The sequence below is a fragment of the Halichoerus grypus genome, chromosome 10, assembly GCF_964656455.1.
Source record: "Halichoerus grypus chromosome 10, mHalGry1.hap1.1, whole genome shotgun sequence".
Classification (NCBI taxonomy): domain Eukaryota; kingdom Metazoa; phylum Chordata; class Mammalia; order Carnivora; family Phocidae; genus Halichoerus; species Halichoerus grypus.
Window position 1 is genome coordinate 72,411,498 of NC_135721.1, and position 25,054 is coordinate 72,436,551.

A 25,054-nucleotide genomic window follows, 5' to 3' on the forward strand; every position below is an offset into this window, starting at 1 on the left:
TCAGCATGGCACATGGCACAAGGCACACAACAGGCTCTCGGGATATGTTTGCTCGATCAACTGGTAAAGCAAGTACTTAACTAAATATGCACCAGGAGCTTAAATGCAGGTGTCTATGAAAGCCTAGTCCCGATAACACCTAGACACACCTGGAAGGGAACTCCATTTCCTCTGAGTTCACCCTTTCTGACAATTTCAGAAGAGTTCACACCTGGCCAATCAAAGTGGCCACGGGTTCCTGTTGCAGAGAACATCTCTGTTTGAACTAAACATGGCCATTATTGGGGCGCCTGGGTGGCTCAGTTGGTTAAGCAACTGCCTTCGGCTCAGGTCATGATCCTGGAGTCCCGGGATCGAGTCCCGCATCGGACTCCCTGCTCAACGGGGAGTCTGCTTCTCCCTCTGATCCTCCCCCCTCTCATGCTTTCTGTCTCCCATTCTCTCTCTCAGATAAATAAATAAAAAATCTTTAAAAAAATAAACATGGCCATTATTTTCAATGTCAGGAAACAGGCAAAGCTGGGGGCTTGGAGAGTAGGAATAACCCACTGGCAGCCATCTGGCCCTACCTGGCTGGGCAGGAGGCACCCCAGCTGGTGAAGTCACTTGGTCTGTGGACATGACCAAGCTTGGGACAAGTAGCTGCTGACCCTAAATGCTGGAGAGTGCTGGGGGGAGGAGGGGCTAGTGAAGGTGCCAATGTGGGATTGTGCATCCAGAGAGGGGCGAGCCTCTCAGCAGCAGCAGGGCTAAGTGCCCAGATGTAAGGGGCTCCACGGACTGAATGTCTGCATGCAGCATTCATTTATACCTACTCTGAGGGAGTTCAACTACCTGGCCAACCTGCTTCGCCAGGTTGGGGCACTCAGTTCTTGATGACAGGCGCAGTCTGGGGGAATCCATACATATCCTACATTTCAGCATAACCCATCATAAATCAGAGGTGTCTCTGGAGTAATGCAGAGCATTAGGTAGGGCATTATTCTTAGTGTCCCTGTCCTAAACATGTTATTCTGTGGATATGACAGGTCATTCCTCTCTGCAGGGTCTTTGGAGCCTGTCATAGCCTCTGGCCATGGGCAAGTTGCTGTCTCTGTGTGTATGGCAATGGTCCTATTTCCACCTAATTATGTTTTTTTTAATTTCTAAGTAATTGTCTTAATAGTTAATAAACATACATGGGAAAGAAAAACAAGATTACAGGCATTGACAGGAAAGTCTCCCTCTTCTCTAAATTCACCCTTTCCCTTCCCTAGAGACCTTGCAGAGACAGCTATCCATCAAATGAATGAATGTATAAATCAGATGCATTCCTGCAAAGTTCAAATTTAGGTAAATCAAGTCTTTGCCCGCCTTTATTTTATCTTTTGATTGGATGCATCTTCGATGGACAGTGGCTCCGTTTCTTCCACCGAGGGAAACGTGCCTTTCAGGTTTGCCACGACAATGAGCTGGTGAGAGCCTGTGGACATGTTGGTGGTTGTCATTTACTGCCTGCCTACTCCAGGGAGAGCCCTCAAGTTGAAGGGAGTCTCCTCGGCGGTCCCACAGCTCCCTGTTCGACCAATAGCTACTCAACAGCTAAAACGCATTTTGTACCTACTGGTCTCTTGCCTGCCCCCTTCTGCGGAAGTACAGATACCTGAGAGCAAGGGCCGAGTTCATCAGCTCTACTCCCAGGGCCTACTACATCTTAGATAAACAAATATATGATGTTTCCAACCAATGCAGGAAACAGAGGATGGAGGGGAGACAGAATAGGTGATTCAGAGACACTGATTCTCATCTCTGTGTATGTGGACAAATGCCCAGATCTTCACAGACCCCCACAGCTCACACCAAAGGTTTATAACAAAGGAGGAAGGTAAAAGACCCCTCGTCGGCAGCTCCAGGAAGATGGTGAATTCAGCACTTGGGCTGTGAAACTTAATGTTTCAACAAAGCTAGGTAATAAGGAAAATCAATAAAACTGTCAGCAGTGGCCAATTTCAACTGGATAAAAGAATAAAGTAGTTGATCCTGAAAGACAACTCTCTAAATTAGGTTAGATGAATGGAAATACCCTTTTCTTTTAAGCCAAATCACGAGGACATCAACAACCGTAAATGATTAAATTATAGGCCACTTTGACCCAGTATGCTCTGAGCTGCAAACATGAATTTCCCAAAACAATCTTCTTTATAAGAGACAGAAATGATACATAGCAAGGCAACAGAGACAGAATTAGAGGCCATGCCAGGAAACACGGGGCTCACTTCTTGACTAAGGATCTATTATAAACCTGCCCTTTCTATAAGCTGCTTTCTTCAACTGTTCAATGACTGTTCCTTCCCCAATTACTTCATTAGTAAAATAGGCACAAAAGTCAATAGGAAATACACATCTATGCTCCATAATGGCACAGGGGAAGGAGGCTTTGGTAGTGATACTAAAGAGCTTTGCTCTTTATAAACACTCAGGTTCCAATTCTGTTTTTCATCTGCTAATGGTTGGCATTTGGTGGTGTTAACCGTGGATGACTCATTTCAGGGGAACTGCTGTGCATCTAGGGCCTATTTGGAAGGAAATGAGGATTTCTTGGCTTATTTCTCATCAAGCATTTTAGCATTGTCTCTTTGGGACATTATAAACCCCTTGACGGGGATTTGGAGTTCACTGCTTTCTCCCTTGGTCCATTGCTGACTCCCCCTGTCTCATCTGGTGCCTGGTCACTTCTAGGAACAGGCACTTTTCCATCAGGACAGAAGATAAAGCCAAAAACCTGGAGACTAAAGGCCCCGCTCCCTGGGTCTGAGGATCAGTGGCAAGTAGTTCCGCTGGGGGTAGGGATGTGGGGTATACATGGCCAGATCAATGTTTTTGAACATCTGGATTTTATTTTCACCCTATCAAGCACTGAGGCTGCCTCTGTACTCCACATGCTACTGGAGAATCCACCATGTCCATGCATGTCTGGGGAGCCTGTGGGGTGAGCCGGACCAGATCTCATTGCCTAAAGCGCCTCATAGGAGGGAGACCTCTCAGCATCTTGGAGCTGGTGCCTGACTTGGAAATCCCATGTTTGGGAAAGTGAGAGCTCTCTTTAGCTTCTCAAGCAATGCTTCTTATTAGAGACCGGACAGAACTTGAAAAGAGAAAGAGGGAGTGTCAGGGCTTGCCGTGGGGGTACAAGCCAGATAGGCTGGCGAGGAAGTGCATGCTGGGGGTGGTGGAGTGCTCACCATGGAACTCCATGGAATTGCTGAGGGAGAAAAGAGAGAAAGGGCAGAAAAGACACAAGGGATGGCTGTGCCTGGACTTGACCTTCCAATCACCTAAGCCCCATGCTTATAAAATGTGCTCTACTCAACATCCCAGACTTGACCAAACTTGACCTGGAACATTCCTCCTGCTTGGGGTCCAAAGTGGGTGAGAGGCCTTGACCATGAAGACACATCCAGAAAGAACTGCCTTCAACCTTCACACACAGTTTAATAATGAAGGTATTTCATTTTTTTGTTTGCATGGCATGAAAATTTCTGTCTACAATACTGATAATTGTCTTTGTTTGGAAGCTCTTAGAGAACACAATTTGCATCTATTAATTTATGGTGTCTATCCAGCCTTACTTAAAAATAAGAGCTTCAAAGCTGCCTTTGATAGTGATGACATGATCCCCCTCTGCTCAGAATGGCCTCCTCATTGTCAATCCAGGCTACCTATCCTTTCCTTTTCAGCCCAAGCCCTGCCTCTTCCCTGAGGCAGTCCTGGGTTATCCCAGCCCCAGTTTGGTCCCATCTGGAGAACTCCTGGTAACACCCAATTAAGCATTCAATGTGATATTGCCTTGCACTTTTCTCTAGTGCTTTTGTCCTACAAGTGAGTCTCAGATTCCTAACTGAACCGTATACTCCCTTGAAGGCAAGGCCACGTGTGCTTATGAAGGTCACCTCTCATTTTCTGCTTGCCTCCCCACTTCCCATTTCCCAAACCCAGCACCAAGCTGGGCACAACTGTTAAAGTGCATTGGTGACTACCATTCCCTTGAACAAATGGTTCTTCTTTAACTACCTGGTAACCGAAGGCATTGGATTGAATTATGTAGACTTCTTAGGAACTGGAGCATCAGTGGGGCGCTGGGATCTGAGAGAGAAAACAGCCACTGGCTGAGGCAGTTTCTAGAAGTCCTCCCCTTCTATTTCAACACTGAGCGCAGTGCTCCAATGCTTGCCATGGACTCAGGGAAGAAAGATTACTAACCTGCGGGGATTTGAATCTGGTCTAGTTGCAGACCAAGACTTAGTTAGGGACCTGCCTGACAGAGAGCCTGAGAGGGAGCCGATGGCTCCTGAAATGGGACCCAGGGAGTCTCATTTCTAAGACAACGGAAAAGAAATCTGCTTGTTTATGAAAGGGACTTCTGGGTCACTTTTGGATTCAAAGCTAAGAACTCTAGCTCCACATCACTATTAAAAAAAAAGAAGGGCGCCTGGGTGGCTCAGTTGGTTAAGCGACTGCCTTCGGCTCAGGTCATGATCCTGGAGTCCCTGGATCGAGTCCCGCATCGGGCTCCCTGCTCGGCAGGGAGTCTGCTTCTCCCTCTGACCCTCCCCCCTCTCATGTGCTTGCTCTCTCTCACTCTCTCTCTCTCAAATAAATAAATAAAAAATCTTTAAAAAAATAAAAAATAAAAAATAAAAAATAAAAAAAAAGAAAAAAGCAAGCTGTCTGAAGAAAAGAACTAAAATAAACAGAGAGGTGGGAAGGTCTTTGTCATGTTGGCAAACTCACTATTGAGGCCATGATTTAGAGCAGGGCACTGGATCGTAGCTGGGAGTCTAGGTCCAACAGGGTACGATCAAAAGGTAGGTAATCAACCTTTTGACCTCGGGCACGTCGCTTGACCTCTCAACGTGACGATCTCCTGCACGCCGGTAATACCATGGGGCACTTGGTCTACCCATGTTGCCATTTCAGAGCAAACCCAAGCAGGTGTGATCGTGTCTGTCTGCCTGCCTGTGCGACTTGAACGAAAGTCCAGAAAAGAGCTGCAAAGGTGAGTTTAAATTTCTAAACCACCCCTTCAGAAATTATAAGGGATTTGAATGATTCAAACCTGAAGAGGAGAGATCTAGTAACTGTCTTCAAATATATGAAGGGCTTTTAGCCAAGGGCCAGTGAGAGCGTGGGGCCCACATGTTCTCAATCTGCACCGAGCACAGAGAGCACACCCAGGCTCCCACAAAGACAAGTTTCTGGCATTAAGGGCCACAGGACACAAACAAGATAGAGAATGTCCTTCTAGGAAAGAGTTCATTGGAGGAAGGGTGGGGAAGAAAGAGAAAGACAGAAAATGGGGCAAAACTCTGGCAAGGTGTGAACTCTGCAGAAAGCAATCTCATAGCCCTGGCCAGATACAGATATTATTCTACAAATTGCCTCCCTGTCACCTTGCTCTGTTCTTCTACCTTTTTAATATGCCCCAGAGTCAGAAACCTGCACTCAAACTCCTTCCCTGAATACCCTGCCTGCCCGTCCTTCACTTGCAGCAGGTCAGAGCTTTGCCCACCTCCCTGCCCTCAGGTCTCCAGGCCCTTAGGATATTTACTGAGCATCACCTATATTCAAGGGCACTGTTCTTATAGCAATCTGACCACAGTCCCTACCAGAGATGCGATTATCCCCCTTCACCGGTGAGAAAATCTGAAGCTCTGAACTAGCAAGCGTTAGAACCAGGATTTAAAGCCAGGGCTGAGGGACTCCTGGGACTGTGCTCTTCCTGCCCTAACTGCTGGGGGCCGGGGGGGGGGGGGGGGGTGGGAGGGCAGGGAGGAGACTGAATGGTGTGATGTGTCTGCAGCATGTGGCTGCAGAAAGAAGGGGACAGCGTGGATCCTGCTCCCTGCTCTTTATCTTCTGCTTCTATAACCTGATTTAACTGCGTTATTTGTGATCTGCGTTGCAAAAAATCCTTCAAATTACTTTTGTATCTTCTGCGTTTTATTGGAGACACAGGTTGGCAGTCCAAACATTATCAGTGAGACCCACTTCTGGTTCTCTCTGTTGTTGTTCAGACCCTGAAAAACTCTCCTGGGTGAACACTAGATCTGGATGGAAGGCAGGAAAAGAACAGCCTTAGAAATCCCTGGGTCAGACCCTGGTGGCCCCTCCTCTGGGAGCCTGCAAATAATGGTGCATTGTCCTGTTACTAAAAAGAATAGAAATAATGTACAAATTGCGCCCCAACAAAGGAAGAAATGCTAACTAATGTGCACAGCCGGAAACAGTAGCTGACACGCTGGAGAATTACATTGCTGCTTATGCGTCTGTCACCTGGGCTAATTATGCTCTGACTTAAGTATCTGGTGAACCTGTAGTGCCCCGTTTACCAGGAAGCCCCGTGGTTATTACTTAGGACAAAAGCTTGTGATAAAAGGCACCCAAGACTGGAGGATCACTCTCGAGTATTCCAGGAAGGTTTGCTATTTGCGATAAGGTAGGTAAGGTGCCTGGCTACGTAGTACCTGTCAAAAAGAGCCCTTTTCTTTCAACCCCTTCGACCTGCCACAGACATTAGCCAGCCCTCAGCCTCAAGCTCTGATCGCTATTCAGATTAGACCAGAGATCAAAACTGCATGACCGGAAACGGCCTTAGCTGTCATCGGGCCTGACCCCTTACATCTGGGGTTAGGTTGCCTGGTTTAGCTAAAGCACACAGCAGTCAAATCCCATTATGGTGAGCTGCACAGGACAAGCAAGCAGTGGAATTTTATTAGACAGCTAGAAATCACATTAGCCCCAGCTCTAGCAGACACAAACGTCCAAGGCGTCCTACAGTGCGTTAGCAAGAAAAAGAAACCTTTGGCCCATCCTGGAATTGGATCCTCACCCACCTTTCTCTGGGCTCCTCGCTGTTTGCATGTGCTGTAAAGTGTGTGCGATTTCTATAAATATATGTCTTTTTTTCCCATTGATGGGACTGGAGCATTTGAGATAGGCAAGCCGTAGGGATACCTGATGGCAGAATAATAGAGCGAATGCGTCAGCCCTGACTCATTCCAACTCTCTTCGCACCCTTTTGCAGAATACAGTTAGGTATATTCACTAAAGAAAGGGACTTAGATAAGAATCTATGAATGTCCACAGTCTAGCTGGGACAACCGGGTTTTGCACGGGATCCTTCTCGTGCAGTCTAAGTAACAACTGTCTCGGCCTCTCATCCTCTGCTCCTCTCCTCGCCCTCCCAACCCTTCCAGAAATCTCTGGATCAGGAGCCCTCAAAGTCTGAACAGCAGGACGGGGCAAACAGATGTACTGAACGCAAATACAATGCAACAAGATCAGCTCCTACAAAGAGACTGCTGGGTAGTCTTTCCCACCATCCAGAGAAAGAATCCCGGATCCGGGAAGAGCAAGACAAAAAGGGCAGAAAAAGTTCTCCTTTTCTTCAGAGTAACACATGCGAGCACTTTACAGAGTCTGGCGTGTCTCAGCGTTTCTGAAGTAAACCCTATTTTCTTTAGATGAAAGAGATAAAAAAAACAAAACACTAAGAATTCAGCCCAGTGAAAATTGCTTTGGCCATTCACATGCAATAAGCCATAGAAGCAAGGAGGAAAAAAAATCAATCGCTTCTGATTTATTTATTCATTCATTCGTGCACATCCTTTTTCTCTAATGTAAAAAAGGTTGTCCGCTGTGATTTTGCAAGTTGTTAATTTTTTCAAAGGAAAAAAAAAATAATCCAACCTTCCTATTGGTTGCCCAGCATCTTGGCACAGGAAATGCATATTTAATTAATTATCCTGTTGCATATAGATTATGTAAGGAGAAAGGGGGACTGATTTTGCTCATTGAATGTTTCTCCAATATCTACAATCAGGAGGCCACTGTAATACTTCTAAGTCTGGTGAATCTGGAATTGCACACTAGTTAAAGCAATGCAAGTTTTCACCTTAATGGTTGCTTTATTTCTTAATCAGGGTGGTGGGTACAGCAGTGCTCATTTTATTATTCTTTAGGCCCTTTGGCACATCTTAAATATTTCATACTAAATACTGCTAAATCCCCGAATCTTCTACAACAGATTCTATTCTGGGCTGCTCAGAGCTGAGGGTAGAGAAGGAAAGCTAGAAACGCCAAAACGTAATTGCAATAAAGAGAAGAAAATGTACGAGACCAATTTTGGAAGGATGTTTAAAGTTTTAAACCTATGCCAAATAATTGAGATCTATTCAAAGAGAATTGAATTCTATTATAAGCCCCATATACACGCAATTATTGAATTATTCTGAACACCTGTTGAGATTGGGTAATAAATTAGCCAAATGAAAATCATCGGGCACCCGGTCAAGCACATGGTTTGACCCACTCCTTCGAATTTGTGGACATAATCTCTCCTCTCATTACTGAACTGTAAACTAGAACTTCATCCCTAACGCAGAGTAGACCATGTGGTGGTGTGACTCTGTCCTTGTGATCTCCAGCATTCTGAAGAGATGCAGTAAAAGGTCCCAGTCTTCCAACCAGGAGCTAAGGGAGCTGACTGTCTCACCGTAAAGACTGCCACAGCCCCTAAGTCCCATTTTTTTCTCATTGCCAAGAGGAACCAGTCTTGGTCTTCCCATTTTTCCACCATGACATTAAAGCCAACTGTTCTGTCCTCCTGCTCACAGAGAGAGGAGAAGAAAGATGGTCCCCGCTAAATCTCCGTCCTACTTCCCAGCCTCCCTAGAGCCCACGTTTGCCACCATCTCATCTCCCTGTTCTGTGTGGACAAGGTTTTACTATCCAGAATCCCCTTCCACTCTGCTCAGTCCTCACCAGCCGGCAAGCCTTTAAGGGGAGTAAGTGTGCCAAGATGAGATCGAGAGAAGAGGATGTAAGGAGAAGAAAAAAGGGAAGACCACCAGACACCATTTACACTCTGTCTCATCGGCCAGTGGGGAGCAGACGTTCCCTCACCCCATTATTTCTCTCTAAAAGCAGGGCTTTTGCCTGCGTGGGGAACTGTAAAAAGAAGTAACACTACTATAAAAGCTCTAAAAAATAAGATTCTGAAATTGGACGGCTTATTTGTGTCATTTCTGAATACCGTTAGACCAACTGGTTTTACTTCCTTCCCACGACACTCACACATCCCCCACGCGAGTCTCCGGGGTGAGAGTGCCGCTCCGCCGAAGCCTGCCTTGTGCACCAGCGTGCAGGGACGCCTGCTTTACTGGCCTCACTTGGTAAGTCAAAAATCTTCCCTCTGCTCCGCCAAAGTTAACAGATGGCTGGTCCCTTTTGGTACACAGGCGTAAGCATCTTCAAAATAACCTTTCACGTGTGCCAATTAATTAAATGTCGCTGTAATATGTCCCAGCCGAGGGGGGAAGGGAGACACGGGAAGACAAAGGGTCAATGGAAAAGAACAATGAGGAGAGGTCACATTCTCCTACCTTCACCCGACGACCCCGACAGATCAATGATCACATACACTCTTCCTTCTGGCTCCAGATCAATCTGCAATGAAGAAAATGATAGTGGCTCGGTTAGTGCCTTGTGGGGGCAGCCCAAGAGTTCCATGACTTTTCCACCCCAAATGGCTAACACCTAGAGTCACGGCTCCATCCAGTTCATCCCCCTGTAGTGTGCCGGGGGGGACCAGGAATGCAGGAGAATGGGCGTTTATGGAATGTTCCGGATGCAGCACGAGGAGGTCTGATACAGACCCAAAAGATAGTGTCATCTCAGTGGTTCCCAACTGCAAGGAAACCTGGAATGGGAGACGCTTGACACAGGGAACCTCTTTGGGACACAAAACTATCTAGAGATGTTTTTGATTGTCATGACTGGAAAGGGAGGGCTGCCACCAGCATCTCATGGGTGGAAGCTAGAGATTCTGCTAAGCATCCTACAGCAGACAGGATGGTCCCCACAACGAAGCATTATCCAGCCCCAGAAAGCCAACAGTGTCAACGTTGAGAAACCCCGGGTTGCGCCATTCTCCCAATAAGGAAGCTGAGCTCAAAGCTGTAGGGTAAGTGGCAATGCTAAGATTCAATGATAAGACTGTCTAAAGAAACCCATGTTCCCTAGACTACACAAATTGCTCACAGGGAAGGAAAGAAAAGCATACAATACTATTCACACTCGGAAGGTGTTTACAATCTCACGGGGGAATTAAAAAACAGAGAACAATGCTGAACCCAGCTTAATGATGAGCAGCAGAGGATCACGGATCAAGTATCCGTCGAGTTGGAAATCAGTGTAGAAGAGCAGTCTGGGAAGACTTCATGAAGACGAGAAAGGGGAGTCAATTGAGGTGGAAGAAACAGCATATGCCCATACGCCAAGGCTGGGAATGTGCATGGTGCTCGTGGGACACTGAGGGGTGCCCGCCCTCAGGTTGTGTGTTGGCACGTTTTGCAAACCCCACATCCTACCAGGGTTGTAAAGAGTGAGCCAACACCACTAAATTCTTACCATCAACCTTCTCCACCCACCCTCACCTCCCAGCCCACCTCCAAATCCAACTAGCTACTTCTATACAGAACCAGGCTGATCAGAAAAGTTGACGTCTTTGCAAGGTCTGAATTATCCTTACAGAAACTGTGTGCTCCGTGAGAGAGTAGTAACTCTGGAAACCCTGGATCACCAAGTACCCCCGGTGGCCTATCCTCGCCTCCACAATTCCATCTGTCTATGCAGAGCTTTAATTGGCTCATGCATGCCAGGCTTGTCTCCCCAGCAAGCTGTGAATTTCTTGGGGGCAGGAGCCCCCACCCCTCCTTATCGTTTTCATCGTCCCCAGCAAAGAGCAGGCACTCATTCAGCAAGCAGTACTGAGAAAGGTTCAGTCTGGTGAACACCTCCTTCTCATTCAAGGTTGAGGTCACCTCCTCTCTGAAGCCGTTCCAGATATTCCCAGTCAGGATTAATTATCCCTTCAATTGCGCTTCTATGGTACACATGCATATCTGAACCCTGGCTCCTAATACACTGGAATACATTGTCCATATGTCTGTCTCATCTGCTAGGCAGAGCCAATGAGAATCTCATTTGTGTACCTAGCGCTCACCTCACTGTTAGTCAGGAGACACTCAATAAACCTTTGGGGAGGGGAAAAGACTTTACGTTTGGAACTCTGAGAGCCTCTTCTGGGGTCATATGCCCCCGCCAAGGCCCCATCCCCAGGAAGGCCTGCGGGCATGTGATCTGTACGAAGGTGACATTCAAATGAAGTAGGAGGGTAACAAGAGGTGGCTCTCCCAGGATCACCACATACTCCCTCTGAGGTAAAAAAAAAACTCCCTTGGGACTGATATTCTCCAGGTCCTTCCCCCAGCATTTCATGCCACTCACAGTCCGGGTTCCCTGAGACATTCATGAGCCCCACTTTATTTCCAGACCCGGTCTTTAGTGGTTGAGAATATTTAAGGTTTCTCTCAAAATTTTAGTTATGTCAACAGAGGTTTTCAGTGCCTGACAGGTGAGGCCCCTGGTGATATTGCAGGCAGTCTGTCAGGGCAGGGAGTGAGGGAATGCAGAGGTCTTTGGTGGAGGGGCAGAGGGAGGGAGGGAGGGAGGGAGAGAGAGACTCTTTTTGTTTTTGAGAGAGAGAGCATGCATGGGCACAGGGGAGGGGAGGGATAGAGGAAGAGGGAGAGAGAGAATCCTAAGCAGGCTCCATGTTCCACGGAGCCCCACACAGGGCTCGATCTCACGACCCTGAGATCATGACCTGAGTCGAAATCAAGAGTCAGCTGCTTAACCGACTGAGTCACCCAGGAGCCCCTGCAGAGAGTTCTCAGCTTGCCCCACAGGGGCCACTCACCTGAGTTGGGAATCTTGAGCTTGGGACCCAGATGGGAACCCAATAGCAAACTGGTGATGCCATGCAACGACTCTCCCCATCCTCTCTGCCCCAAGAATCTGTGATTTTAGGTTTCTGTCTAAAGAAAATGTTCTCCAGCACCCTCACCCCTAGGAACCCCCACCCCCTCCCACTGCCACAAGCATAACCCAGCCCCCGCACTAAATTACAAACAGGAAAACCAACAGTCAGCTCCACTGAACAGAGCCAAACCAAAATCCTGTCCCTGCCACAAATATCAGGGGTCCTCTTGTCCGAGAGCATGGAATTTAAATAATGTATGCCTTTTAGAGATTAGATCATCTCTATTAAACCCTGCCGGCTAAATGAAACAATTTCTCATATCCTCCAACTCAGAGATTTCCCACGACTACGGGCTTCATTGGCAAAGTACAATGCTATCTGTGAAAAGCGGGGAGGGAGAGAGCAAAGGAATGAGATGGGCCGGGAGGCCTATTTGAAGGCAAGCGGCTTGCCTCTCTTTGCAAAAGGGGAGTGAGAACTTGTGGCAAGACAGGTCATTGACGATAAAATGTATTAGGATATTAAACGTTCAAGATAGCAATCAGAAACCATTTTAGCACCCACTGCTGCTTCAATGCCGAAGAACTGCATTTCCAAACAGAAAAAGAGAAATTAAGCTTTTAAACATGCCAAAAGCAACAAAGAGCTTTGCAGCCTGGGCAGATGGCCACAGAGTGCTGGCGAGGCCCCAGCCGGCCCAGTGAGGAGGCGCTGAGAATCCATGTAGGGAGGTCGGACTTCTATGCAGATGACTGGAGGGTTATCAGGTACAAAACGTGGTGGAGTGTGGTGTAACTTCATGGTCAAATTAATTGAATCTCAAATTCGGCTCACAATGACCTGGCCCGGATAAGGAAGCAATGTGGGTGCCCAGGCCTGCACAGCCCCTGCAAGCTGTCCATTGCCATCACCGTCAGGCGCCTGGCACTACATAAAAGCAGGCCTCCTCCCCCCCACCCCCCCTCCCACCCCTGCCATTCCCAGGGTTGGCTCTAAGCTCTTTCTCCTGCACTCAGGGTTCCTCCAAATTCTCCCAGATGCGACCCTGTTTTCCAAATCTCCTTGAAACTCATACACTTACTTCATGAGTCTTCCCAGCTACAATCTCTATTATCTCTGACTATGTTTTCTTTAGACCTCTAGCACCTTTGGCTAGCCCCTCCAGCTTAGGCCAGGAGCAAGCCAGTAGAACAATGGGGAAGACAAACACAGCCTTTGGAGTCAGACCAGGGCTGAATCCCGGCTCGGGCAATCATGTACCTTCCCTGAGCCGGGGCCTCAGTCTCATCATCTGTGAACTGGGCTGTTGTAAAAATTCCATGAGACTCCCACACAAAGCTCTTGGCCCTCAGGAGATACTCGGTACGTGGTGGTGATGTGTGAACTTCCTGGCTCTGTGGCCTGAAGCAAGCGACTACCTTCTCTGAGCCTCAGAATGCTTCTCCATGAAATAGAGCGAATAACAGGGCCTGTGATGTTTGGGCTGTGGTGATGTTAAATGAGATAATCCATGTCAAGTGCTCAGCATGGTGCCTGGCACAAAATCCTCAGTAACCGCTGGTGCTATTGTTTTTAAAAAGCCAAGTCTTCAAATGTGCTACTTAGTCTGATGTTCCTTCCACTCTGTCAAGCTTTTCCCCCAACAAAAAAAGGCATTTTCTTGCCCAAAGTTGATATTATTCCATGTTATTCCAGGACGACCTTACAGAGTTGGGAATATCAAATAAAGCACTGCAGTGAGGGTTTCATGCACAGCCCGTGGGGAGCCCAGGGGCAAAACAGGCGATAGCCCTGGTCCTCAGAGGCTCATGAGGTGCTCATGAGGAAGGAGAAGGGGAGGGTGGCCGCAGAGTGCCCAAACGCCTGCCATGCCTCACGCACCGTTCCCGGTGCTTAGTTGGCATTAGCTCATTTCATCTCCTGTGAGGCCAGCATTGTTCCCTACTTTTCGGACGGAAAAACTGGAGCTCTGAGAGCTTTAAGCCGGATTCCCACCCGGGGCTCCCTGGGTCACATGGGACAGAGGAGACAGAGGAGTCTGCCGGAGCTCTGGTCTCAAGCCCTGCCCAGCTTGGGAAGCCTTCTGGGACAATCCAGTGCCAGGCCTCCCCTTCCCGTAGGCCTCCAGCTCTCTGCGTGTTCCTGCTCCCTCTCAGGACCAACAACTGGCTCCCCAGCCAGGCCAGCTGGAGGCAGGGCAATGCCTTCAGCACCTTCCCTGCCCCACCAAGAGCTCTCGGGGGGGGGGGGGGGGCGGGGGGGGCAGCCGCGGCGGGGGGGAAGCAAGTCCTGGGCAGAAGCAAGAGCTCTATTCATTTGAATGAGGAACGAGGCCAAACCATAAAGAAACCCATGAAAAAGGCCCGCTCTGAAAAGCACAAAGTATCACAGGCACTCCTTGGGGTGGTGCCCGACTTCACAAACCCTTCACACACATCATTTCACGTGGTCCTCAAAATTCCTTAGAGAGTAAGTATGATGCGCACCACTGCATGTGTGAGAAAGCTGAGGCTAAGGAAGGTAAGTGGCCAGTACAGCATGGCTAGGGAGAACACAGGGGCGCCGTTCACAGGGGAGCCTCTGCGAAATGAGTGCCCTAGAGCTGGACAGCCTGCAATCTGAGCTCAAACCCGCAACTCCTGCCTCAGTCCAACAGTCCTCCCCCACACCTCACCTGCCCAGCGGGAAATTCCACCGAGGCTGTGGCACTGTGACCTGCAGGTGTCCACACGCCATTGTTTTGATGGTGATCAAGTTCAAGGCAAAGGAGGTAAGAAACTCACAGTCAAGCCTCCTCCTAACCATAGGCTCAACTTCCACCAGAGACCTCTAGGCGAACCTTTCCTTGGAACAGCCCGCAAAGGTCACACATGCCCAATTTGAGTTTCGCTTCCTTTTCCCCCTGTTGTCAGGCGCCTAGGGGCTAGAACGAAGCTAGAGGTAGGGAGTGGGTCAGAGGATGAATCCAGAAAGGATGAGGAGAAGGGAGAGAGGCTTGCACTGCCTGTCTTGCACCAATTAAGCCCTAGATAATAGACTGTTTCTTTTTTACCTGGAGGAGGGGAGGGGAGTGAGGAAGGAGGAGGCGGAGGGGAATCATCAAGAGAGGAATTCCATGGTTCCTTTCCAAAGCAGGGGTCCCACTTCTCAAGTCCGCACACCCCTTTTTGCTGGCCACTGTCCCCTGGAGGAACCACAGTCACACTACAGTCCCCAGAGGCACCCGGCATGGAAGAGGCAGGCCAGACAGAGCAGGAGACCTTCACGCAGCAGACATCCTCCTCACCCCTGCTTTGGAAAACCCAGAACAATGAGGCACGATGCTGGCCAAGTCTCGAGCAGCTGTTGGGTGCTGATTCTGAAGCTCGCAGCTGATCAAAGACTTCATTTGAGGAGGAGTTTGCTACTAGCCCTATTGGTAGAGTGCACTGTTTGAAAGGAGAGGGTGCCCATGTAATTAAATATTTCAAGTCGTCCCATAGCACTCACTTTCATAAAAGAAGGGGAGACAAGGATTGTTTCTCACTTTCCACGGCAGTGCAAAGATATGACGCATGCTTTAGAGTACATCCCTGCAGGGCAGAATCCTGCCCGACCAGCGCACCGGAGGGATTTAATACATATTGTACATGTTGGCTCAATGGATGAATGGCCTAACTTTCAATTGAGTCAGCACAACTGAATTATGGAAATGATTCATTTGGAAAGCCAGCAACCTGTACACTACTGTTCCTAGCAGCTTCATTCAGAACGGCGAAATATTGGAAACAACTCAAAGGCCCGACAATAGGTAAATGAATAAGCAAACCATGCTGCCTGCCCATGATGGAATTTTGCTCGGCCATAAAGAATGAACTACTGATATCTGCAACGAGATGGATGCTACGAGAAAGAAGCCAAACATATCAGAGTACATAATGCATGATTCCACTTATGTGATGTTCTAGAACAGGCAAAACCAATCCAGAGTGACAAAAGGCACATTCGTGATCTCCTGGAGGTGAAGGAGGGAAGTGAATACAAAGAGGGGTAGAGGAAGCTCTCTGGCCCGGGGGAGGTGCTCTGTATCTTGACCCAGGCGGTTGTTGCAGGGACATATATATACTTTGTCAAACTGCAGCAAGCCTAACACTTCAAATGAATGCACTTTATTGTATGTAAATTATACCTCAAGGAAGTAGTTTTTTAAAAGGGAAAAAAGAAGCCATCACTTCATTTCACAGAAGGATTCCTCTACAAGTTTCCTTTAATAACAAATCATCTTCCCACCCTCGGGGCATTTAAAATTTCATATTCCAGTTTTAAAAATAAAAGGGTTCATTCAGAGTTTTTCAAGCACATGTGTCACACGACATAATGCACACCTACCCGTGTGGGCACACACATTCCCACACCCACCCACGTGTGCAGAACACACTCGCAGGCACAGCCACCTTCTTCTGTCTTCTGTGATCAAAATACAATAATAGCAAGAAAACCACATCCAAAATGTAGGTTTAAGAGCCTGCTGACTTACTTAAATCTGTCTCTGTGTGCGTGTGTCTCAAGACAATTAGACCAAATCCTCTAGAAGAGTTTTTAATGACCCTAAGGCCGTAAATACCCACGGAGAGGGAGCTGCTTAAATGAAATATGGTACATCGTGTGGTAGATCGCTAGGCAAGCCCTAAAAAAAGAATGGAAAGATCGAAATGTACTGATATGAAGTGATCTCCGGGATATATTGAGTGGGGGGGGGAAGCAAGGTGCGATGTGTTTATTATGCGAGGCTACATACACCCCACACACACACTCTCACACTTGTTCCACACAGATTATCTTCAGAAGAAGTCTTTTTTTTTTTAAAAAAGATTTTATTTATTTATTTGACAGAGAGAGACACAGCGAGAGAGGGAACACAAGCAGGGGGAGTGGGAGAGGGGGAAGCAGGCTTCCCGCTGAGCGGGGAGCCCGATGTGGGGCTGATACCAGGACCCTGGGATCATGACCTGAGCCGAAGGCAGACGTTTAACCGACTGAGCCACCCAGGCGCCCCCTCCAGAAGAAGTCTTAATCAAAAGGACACAGGGGTTGCCTCAAGACATAGAAGGGGGACCCGAAAACAGGAAAAGCTGATTCTTCACTTAAGCTCTTTGAACCCTATGATTTTTTAAATCATGTTCTTGGGTTAACTTGCTACAAAATTTGTCAATACCTTTTTCTCTAGCTATTTCTAACCTCCAATGCCCCAGAGAGCAGCTTGCTTCGGTTACCAGATGCATCCTAAAGATACGCCCCTCGAAACTGGCTAACAGATTGCTTTCCCATCCCCTGTGGCCAGATCATGGGGACCAACCAAGCAGCAGCCCTCATCTTCACGTGGAAGTCCTGTTGACTGGACTGGAGGCCTATGTTGCAGGTTCTAGCTCTCCAAGGCCACAGATGGAGTAAACTCAAGTTAGTACTTGCTTCCTCTTTTTATTTTATTTTATTATTTATGAAAGAGAGAGTGCGTGCAAGTTGGGGGGGAGAAGGGAGGGGCAGAGGGAGAGGGAGGGAGAAGCAGACTAACTGCAAGACCCTGAGATCATGACCTGAGCCGAAGGCAGACACTTAACTGACTGAGCCACCCAGGCGCCCCCTGCTTCCTCTTTTCAGCAGGCTCAGAAATAGACCCAGAGAGCTGGCTCCCTCTGAAGATAGAAGTGGCTGAAAACAATTAGTTCTATGTGTGCTCAAATGCTCTCCAGCACTGGGAAAATACCCAAAGGTGCCAAACCTAATATCAGGAGTGTGGAATGGTTTATAAAACTTCATCCAGGAACAGTCTAGATTTTCTAGCTTCCTTCAGGGAAACGGCTTCAGATGCACATGACTGTGCATCCCAAAAGGAGATGGTGCATGCAAACAGCAGGAAATATAGGCACCTACCCCCAGTGTTCTGAAGTGAGAAATATCCCACCACCAATCGGCACTTTGCATTTTGCATTTTGCGTTGCAATGCTCTCTCTCCTTGGGTGTATTTGTATGTGTGTGTTGTATTCTACATTTCCCATCTGTTTCACTAAGCCAATACATTATAGTGATTCAGAGAAAAGGCTCTAAAGCTAGCCCTCCTGGGTTCAAATCCCAGCTCTGCCTGTTATAAGCTGTGTGGCCCTTGCTTCAATTTCCTCATCTATGAATTGAGAACCTCAGTGGCATCTGCTTCATGATCTGGGGAGGATCGAATGACATGGTGTAGCACTTGGAGCTGTGCCTGGCACGCCGCTAGCAGCCTATAAACGTAAGGTGTCGGGCCAGTATTGTTCCTTCCTGCCCAGACTGTGAGTCGAGGGCTCCTTTTGGGGGGTTCTGCAGTACTTGCTCCAGGGCTAGAGCGTAAGGTGGGTAATCACTAGAGACTCCAAGTGAAACTGAATGGATCCACGTAGAACAATGACAAGCTGACTAAGGAGCTCAGGAGAGTGCAACCAGAAAAATCATTTTCAGACTTCCCTGTCTCTGTAACATGACAACCCAGCAGAACCTCTGACCGACAGCTGCTCGCAAAGATGTTCAGTTCTTGATTCTCTTCAAAATCCAAGACGTATAATTGTTATTCATCACTTTCGAGCTCCTCAAGAGAGACTGGTTTGTTCGTAAGAATAATCACAACCCTAGTAAACACCCTTTATTGAGCACTTTTCACACGTCATCTGTGTGAGGGAGGTAATACCCTTATTCTTAACTGTTTCAGGGATGAGAAACTGAGGCTTAAGGATTTAAGTAACCTGCCCACATTCTCACGGCGTGAAGATGACAAACCTGGATTAAAGCAGGGCTCTCCAACTATGGACCCAGTGCTCCTGTTGCATTTTATAAAAATCCCAGAAGCACGAAATTTAAGAGTCATAAGCCACTTGGAAATCACTTGGTTAAAATAAGCAAAGAAATACAAATTAAAGGGTAAGATTTTTAAAAATTTTCTTTTCCCTATCAAATGAACCAAAGTTGCTCTGGGGCTATGTATTTTTGTGTTATTTGTTTATTAAAATATAAACAAAATCAAGTGTCATGATATGCTTGGTTTTTATTTTTTTTAAAGATTTTATTTATTACAGAGAGAGAGAGAGAGAGCATGAGAGGGGGAGGGTCAGAGGGAGAAGCAGACTCCCAGCTGAGCAGGGAGCCCAATGCAGGACCCGATCCCAGGACCCTGGGATCATGACCTGAGCTGAAGGCAGATGCTTAACCGACTGAGCCACCCAGGTGCCCATGCTCAGTTTTTAAAAATAAAAAACTACATGTGAACTTATAATGAGAACCGACAGTCCCCTGCCCCATTATTCCCCAGGGGGAGCCAATTTTAACAATTTCTATTTGGGTTTTGCTGGTGGTCACTGCCATGTCCCTAAATAAAATGCTTTTACCTCAATTTCCTGATTTCTTATTTTAGACATTCTCTTTTGCCTTGGTGCTGTGATCGATGAGGATCTAGTGCACTCATCACCTCCCTCCACTTTCCCCTTCCACAAAATATACATCGTAATTCTCAGTTCCTTCTCTATGCTCTGCAACTGCAAAAAAGCAATCCAAAATGTCAATTTCTTGTTTCATCGACTATAGATAATATTCCTTGAGCCTCCACATTATAACTAGAGGACATTAGTGCTTCTTCCAGCCCTCCCTATCCTCTGACCACCTCTCCCATCCACCCCCGTCCTCAACTCTGTCTTTCCTGTTAGATCATCAATGATGACAACACTGATGTTCGGTTCTCTAACTGTAATTGAGGTCCATGTTTTCCATATATGTTGTTTCAGAAATCTGAAAACAAATTGATAGTGTTTATTTATTCTAACTTTTACATGGCATTACATACACTTTCTTTTCCATGGGTCCAGTGTGACAACCCATGTGCCACTCAATGGAAACTATACCTTGTATCAAATTTAAATGGATTTTTTTCCCCCCACTCAACCAATTGCATTTCTCAGATCAAGTTTTCCCGGGGTCCTTTTCTCTTGGGGTTTGCCCTTCTAGAAACTCCCACTGTCCTCCTTCCTAATGGACTGACTGCTCTCTGGCCTGCTGCACAGCTGGAGTGCTGTGACTTCTTTTCACTGCTCTGCTGGATGCACCCGCTGTTGCTGGAATCCATCATCTTCTTTGTTCTGGGTTATTCCCTTGCTTTTACCAGTAAAGTACTCATTGAAATAAAGTTCTCATTGAAATATTGATTAAGAGTGCCTAGAAAGCCAGCTAAGACATGCTTGTCCTCACACATGATTGATAGTTTGGCTGGATATAGAATTCTAGGAGGAAAAAAAAAATCATTATCAGAACTTTCTTTTTCTAACATAAATATTGCCAGTGAAGCTCATGTTAGCTTGATAGCTGTTGTTTAGGAGGTGACTTTATGTTGTTTTCATTCTTTGTAAGTTCTAGGATCTTTTTTTATCTTAGTGCTGTGAGCACTAAAATAAAGGTTCTGCAGAACGGCTGGCTCCAGGTGAGGCTCCAATCCCCTCAGCACCTGTTCCAGGCTGTGACCCTTCTGTACTGCTATTCTGTTCCATCAATTGCCACCCTGCCCTCTACTTTCATCCCCAGAAAGTCACTGAAATAGTTTGATGAAGCTTCTTTCTGCTTACTTAGGTGTTATACAATTTTATCCCTACACTTTTGCCTTTTTCTATTATTTAGATGGGGTCTTGAGGAGGCAAAGAAACAAACATATTTGCTTCAAGACTACCTTGAATGGAAAATCTAAAAAAAAATATCATCTTAAATGATATATAACCCAGTGCTGTAAGAGTAGAGGAGAAACAGACATTCTTATACACTGCTGATGAAGTGTAAACTGGCACAAAATTTGTAGAGAGGGGTTTGGCATTATATAACAAAAATCCTTTGACCTAGCAATTCCACTTCTGGGAAATTATCCCAAATCACACATGTGCAAAACAATTTAACAACAAAGATGATCATTACAGCATTTTTTAAGAGGGTAAAATTAGAAACTAATTGTTTAACAATAGCAAACTACTTAAATAAATTGTGGCATATTCAAATCATTAGATACCATGCCATCATGAAAAAAGATCTTGCTGAATTATATTTAATGACATGGAAAGATATGCAAAATACGGTATTAAGTGAAAGGAAAAATGAGATGATAAAGGAATATGTATTCTACGGTACAATTTTGTAAAACAAAAACAAAAATGTGTATGGCTGGGTACATACACAAAGGGGAAAAAAAAAAGATTACCTAGGGGAGAGTGGAATAATGTGTGAGTTTTTTTCTTTGTACATATCTATACTTGTCTAAGCATTTTATTTTTCCTCTATGCCCCACTATAACTTTTGTGACAAAAAAAAAAATCAAACAGTGACATTTTTCAAAGTGCTGGAACAAACAATCCTAAAATTTGTATGGAATCAGTAAAGACCCTGAATCACCAAGGAAATGTTGAAAAAGAAAAACAAAGCTGGGGGCATCACGTTGCCTGATTTCAAGCTATATTACAAAGCAGTGATCACCAAGACAGCATGGTACTGGCACAAAAAACAGACACATAGATCAATGGAACAGAATAGAGAGCCCAGATATGGACCCTCAACTCTATGGTCAAATAATCTTTGACAAAGCAGGAAAAAACATCCAATGGAAAAAAGACAGGCTCTTCAATAAATGGTGCTGGGAAAATTGGACAGCTATATGCAGAAGAATGAAACTCGACCATTCTCTAACACCATACACAAAGATAAACTCAAAATGGATGAAAGACCTCAATGTGAGACAGAAATCCATCAAAATCCTAGAGGAGAACATAGGCAGTAACCTCTTCGACATCGGCCACAGCAACTTCTTTCAAGATACATCTCCAAAACCTAGTGAAACAAAAGCAAAAATGAACTTTTGGGACTTCATCAAGATAAAAAGCTTCTGCACAGCAAAGGAAACAGTCAACAAAACAAAGAGGCAACCCACAGAATGGGAGAAGATATTTGCAAATGACACTACAGACAAAGCACTGGTTTCCGAGATCTATAAAGAACTTCTCAAACTCAACACCCAAAAAACAAATAATCAAGTCAAAAAATGGGTAGAAGACATGAACAGACACTTCTCCAAAGAAGACATACAAATGGCTGAGAGACACATGAAAAAATGTTCATCATCATTAGCGATCAGGGAAATCCAAATCAAAAACACATTGAGATACCACCTTACACCGGTAAGAATGGCAAAAATTGACAAGGCAAGAAACAACAAATGTTGGAGAGGTTGTTTCACTGTTGGTGGGAATGCAAGTTGGTACAGCCACTTTGGAAAACGGTGTGGAGGTTCCTCAAAAAATTAAAAATAGAGCTACCCTATGACCCAGCAATTGCACTCCTGGGTATTTACCCCAAAGACACAGATGTAGTGAAAAGAAGGGCCATATGCACCCCAATGTTCATAGCAGCAATGTCCGCAATAGCCAAACTGTGGAAAGAGCCGAGATGCCCTCCAACAGATGAATGGATAAAGAAGATGTGGTCCATATATACAATGGAATATTACTCAGACATCAGAAAGGATGAATACCCAACTTTTACATCAACATGGATGGGACTGGAAGAGATTATGCTAAGTGAAATAAGTCAAGCAGAGAAAGTCAATTATCATATGATTTCACTTATTTGTGGAACATAAGGAATAACATGGAGGACATTAGAAGAAGGAAGGGAAAAATGAAGGGGGGGAATCGGAGGGGGGGACGAACCATGAGAGACTATGGACTCCGAGAAACAAATTGAGGGTTTTAGAGGGGAAGGTGACGGGGGGATGGGTTAGACTAGTGAATGGGTATTAAGGAGGGCACGTACTGCATGGAGCACTGGGTGTTATACGAAAACAATGAATCATGGAACACTACATCAAAAACTAATGATGTATTGTATGGTGACTAACATAATTTAATAAAATTAAATTAAAAAAGAAAAAAAATCAAACAGTAAATTTGTTGTTGTTTGAAGAACACTGTGTAGCTCAATCCCCTCATTTACAGGTAAGGAAACTGAGGCACAGTGAGGTTAAGCAATCCATTCAGGCACCTGAGTAAATTACCCACAGCCAAAAAAGAGGGAAAGGAAAGGAAAAGAAGAAACGAAACTCAGTTATCTTGATTTTCAGTCTAGAGCTAAGGTGCAAGTTATAATGAAACACATTATTTTAAATTTACATATTTTTTAAAGTGTAGTTTTCTGGTCAAATAGTAATAGTACTATTCAATCCTAATCAACTAGGCATATTCTCTTTCTCTCTCTCTCTCTTTTTTTTTTTTTTTGAGAGAGAGAGATAACAAGCCAGGGGAGGGAGAGGGAGAGAGAGAATCTTGAGCAGGCTCCATGCCAGCGCGGGGCCTGACGCAGGGCTCCATCCCACGACCCTGAGATCATGACCTGAGCCAAAATCAAGAGTCAGATGCTCAACCGACTGAGCCACACAGGCGCCTCTCAACCAGGCATATTCTCAATTAGATACAATTTGAACATATTAAGGAAAACCTTCCATAGCTCAACCAAATGGAACACACTAGACTAAAAATCCTTTTCTTTGATCAAACCTCCTTCTCTACATGACGGTGTTCCTCTGTTTCTGGGGGGTGATGTGGGCTACATTTTTACACCTTACACACTGTTGCCTTCAAACTGCCTTTCATGTAACAGACTTTCATGACAACACAGACTTTGTCCATCATATAATGAGCAGACATTTTGGCTATGACATGTCCATACAGTGCCTATCACCTAGCTATGCTGTGTTGCCATCTTGTTCTACAGGGATTCTTTGGACTATATTCTCCCATTGTCTTCAACATTCTAGAAAACGGAAAAAAATTAAAACAAAAAATGCTTCTGCTACAAAAATCAAGCAAAAAGAAAAATAGAATTTATTAGGCCTGTCAGAATAAATCAAAATTTTCCCTCCACTGGATACTCATCAGTTGACTCTACTGAGTTTGGAAGGAAAACAAAATTTTAAAACTTCTAGATTTTGTATCAAAAAGGTGAAGAAGATGTAAATAAGAAGTTTGGCATAATTTCCAGTTTTCTGGGATAGAGCCTGCCTTAACATGTACTCTAATGAGCATGCGTGAATATTAAGTTGGATTTTTTTTCTATAAATAAATGAATATAAAAGTTTATGCTTGCAAATTATATATGAAAGCATGAACTATCTCATCTCTGAAGATGAACAACTCTCTTTGTACATTCTGTTCTAATTTTCTACACCTTAATGAAGTCCCAGGCTTCTAAGATGAACAGGTTAATGCAGAGGGACACACAAATTGGACACACGTGTGCTGAAGCCCACATCAACATCTGAACTAGAAGGAAAGAGATTTCCTAAAGCACACAGCAAAGGAGATCTGAAAATTGTCTGTTCAAGCGCTAAATGTCAGAATAGTTCCTTAATTCACAGTTTTCTATCCTGGATATTAGATTTCCATATATTTTGGACAACCACATAAAAGAGTTCTATCACATGTACATTATGCTACAGGCCAGATGAGATAGATTTTATGAACTCAAATCTACTTTGTAAGGACAGTCTGGGCCATCTACAATCACTAATTAATTAATGGGGTAGGGCTTGAAATAAACAGAAGATATAAACCACTACCAAAGCATAAAGAAAGCTCTCAGCCTTTCGAAGACATCAAAGAGAAATAAAGTTTAAAACATCCAGTTCTATCCTCAAAGTAGTCAATGCTTTGTTTATTGCTCAGAGTGGTTGTAACTGGAACCTAGTTTTGGTTAATAGATCCTTTCTAATGTGTTAAAGCTGTTGTTGGTTTTCATTTAGAGTATCTCATGCCTTGGTTGCAGAAAGGCCGTGTTCAAAGTTGGGGTTTGGTGACTGCGTGTTAACGTATGTGTTAATTCATCGAGGAAGGCCTTCCTGGTACTCGAAGGAGCCAGAGGGCAGCTGGAGCTGAGGTCAGAGAGGTGGGGCGCCATGAGTACGTGGGCTTTGGCTCCCAGTGAGATGCGGAGCCAGGGGAGAGTCTAAGCAGAGCAGTGACACGCTGCGACTTACACCTTGGGAGGGTCACTCTGGCTGCTGTGTGGAGAATAAACCTCAGGCACAGACTTCCGGAAGCAGGAGGGTGGCTTAGGGGGCTATCATCATCATCCAAGTGGGAAACGATGGTGGCCAGAAGGGATGGTAGT

General features: G+C 45.5%; 1 protein-coding gene across 2 annotated transcripts in view; it reads right to left on the reverse strand.

Annotated features, from left to right (window-relative positions):
* PRKCE (protein kinase C epsilon) overlaps window positions 1-25,054 on the reverse strand; it is a 480,084-nt gene that overhangs the window by 290,777 nt on the left and 164,253 nt on the right. For both annotated transcript variants that reach the window (XM_078056612.1, XM_036070369.2), the window contains exon 2: window positions 9,423-9,486. In XM_078056612.1, the coding sequence (XP_077912738.1) occupies window positions 9,423-9,486 (64 nt within the window). The remainder of the gene's footprint in view (window positions 1-9,422; window positions 9,487-25,054) is intronic.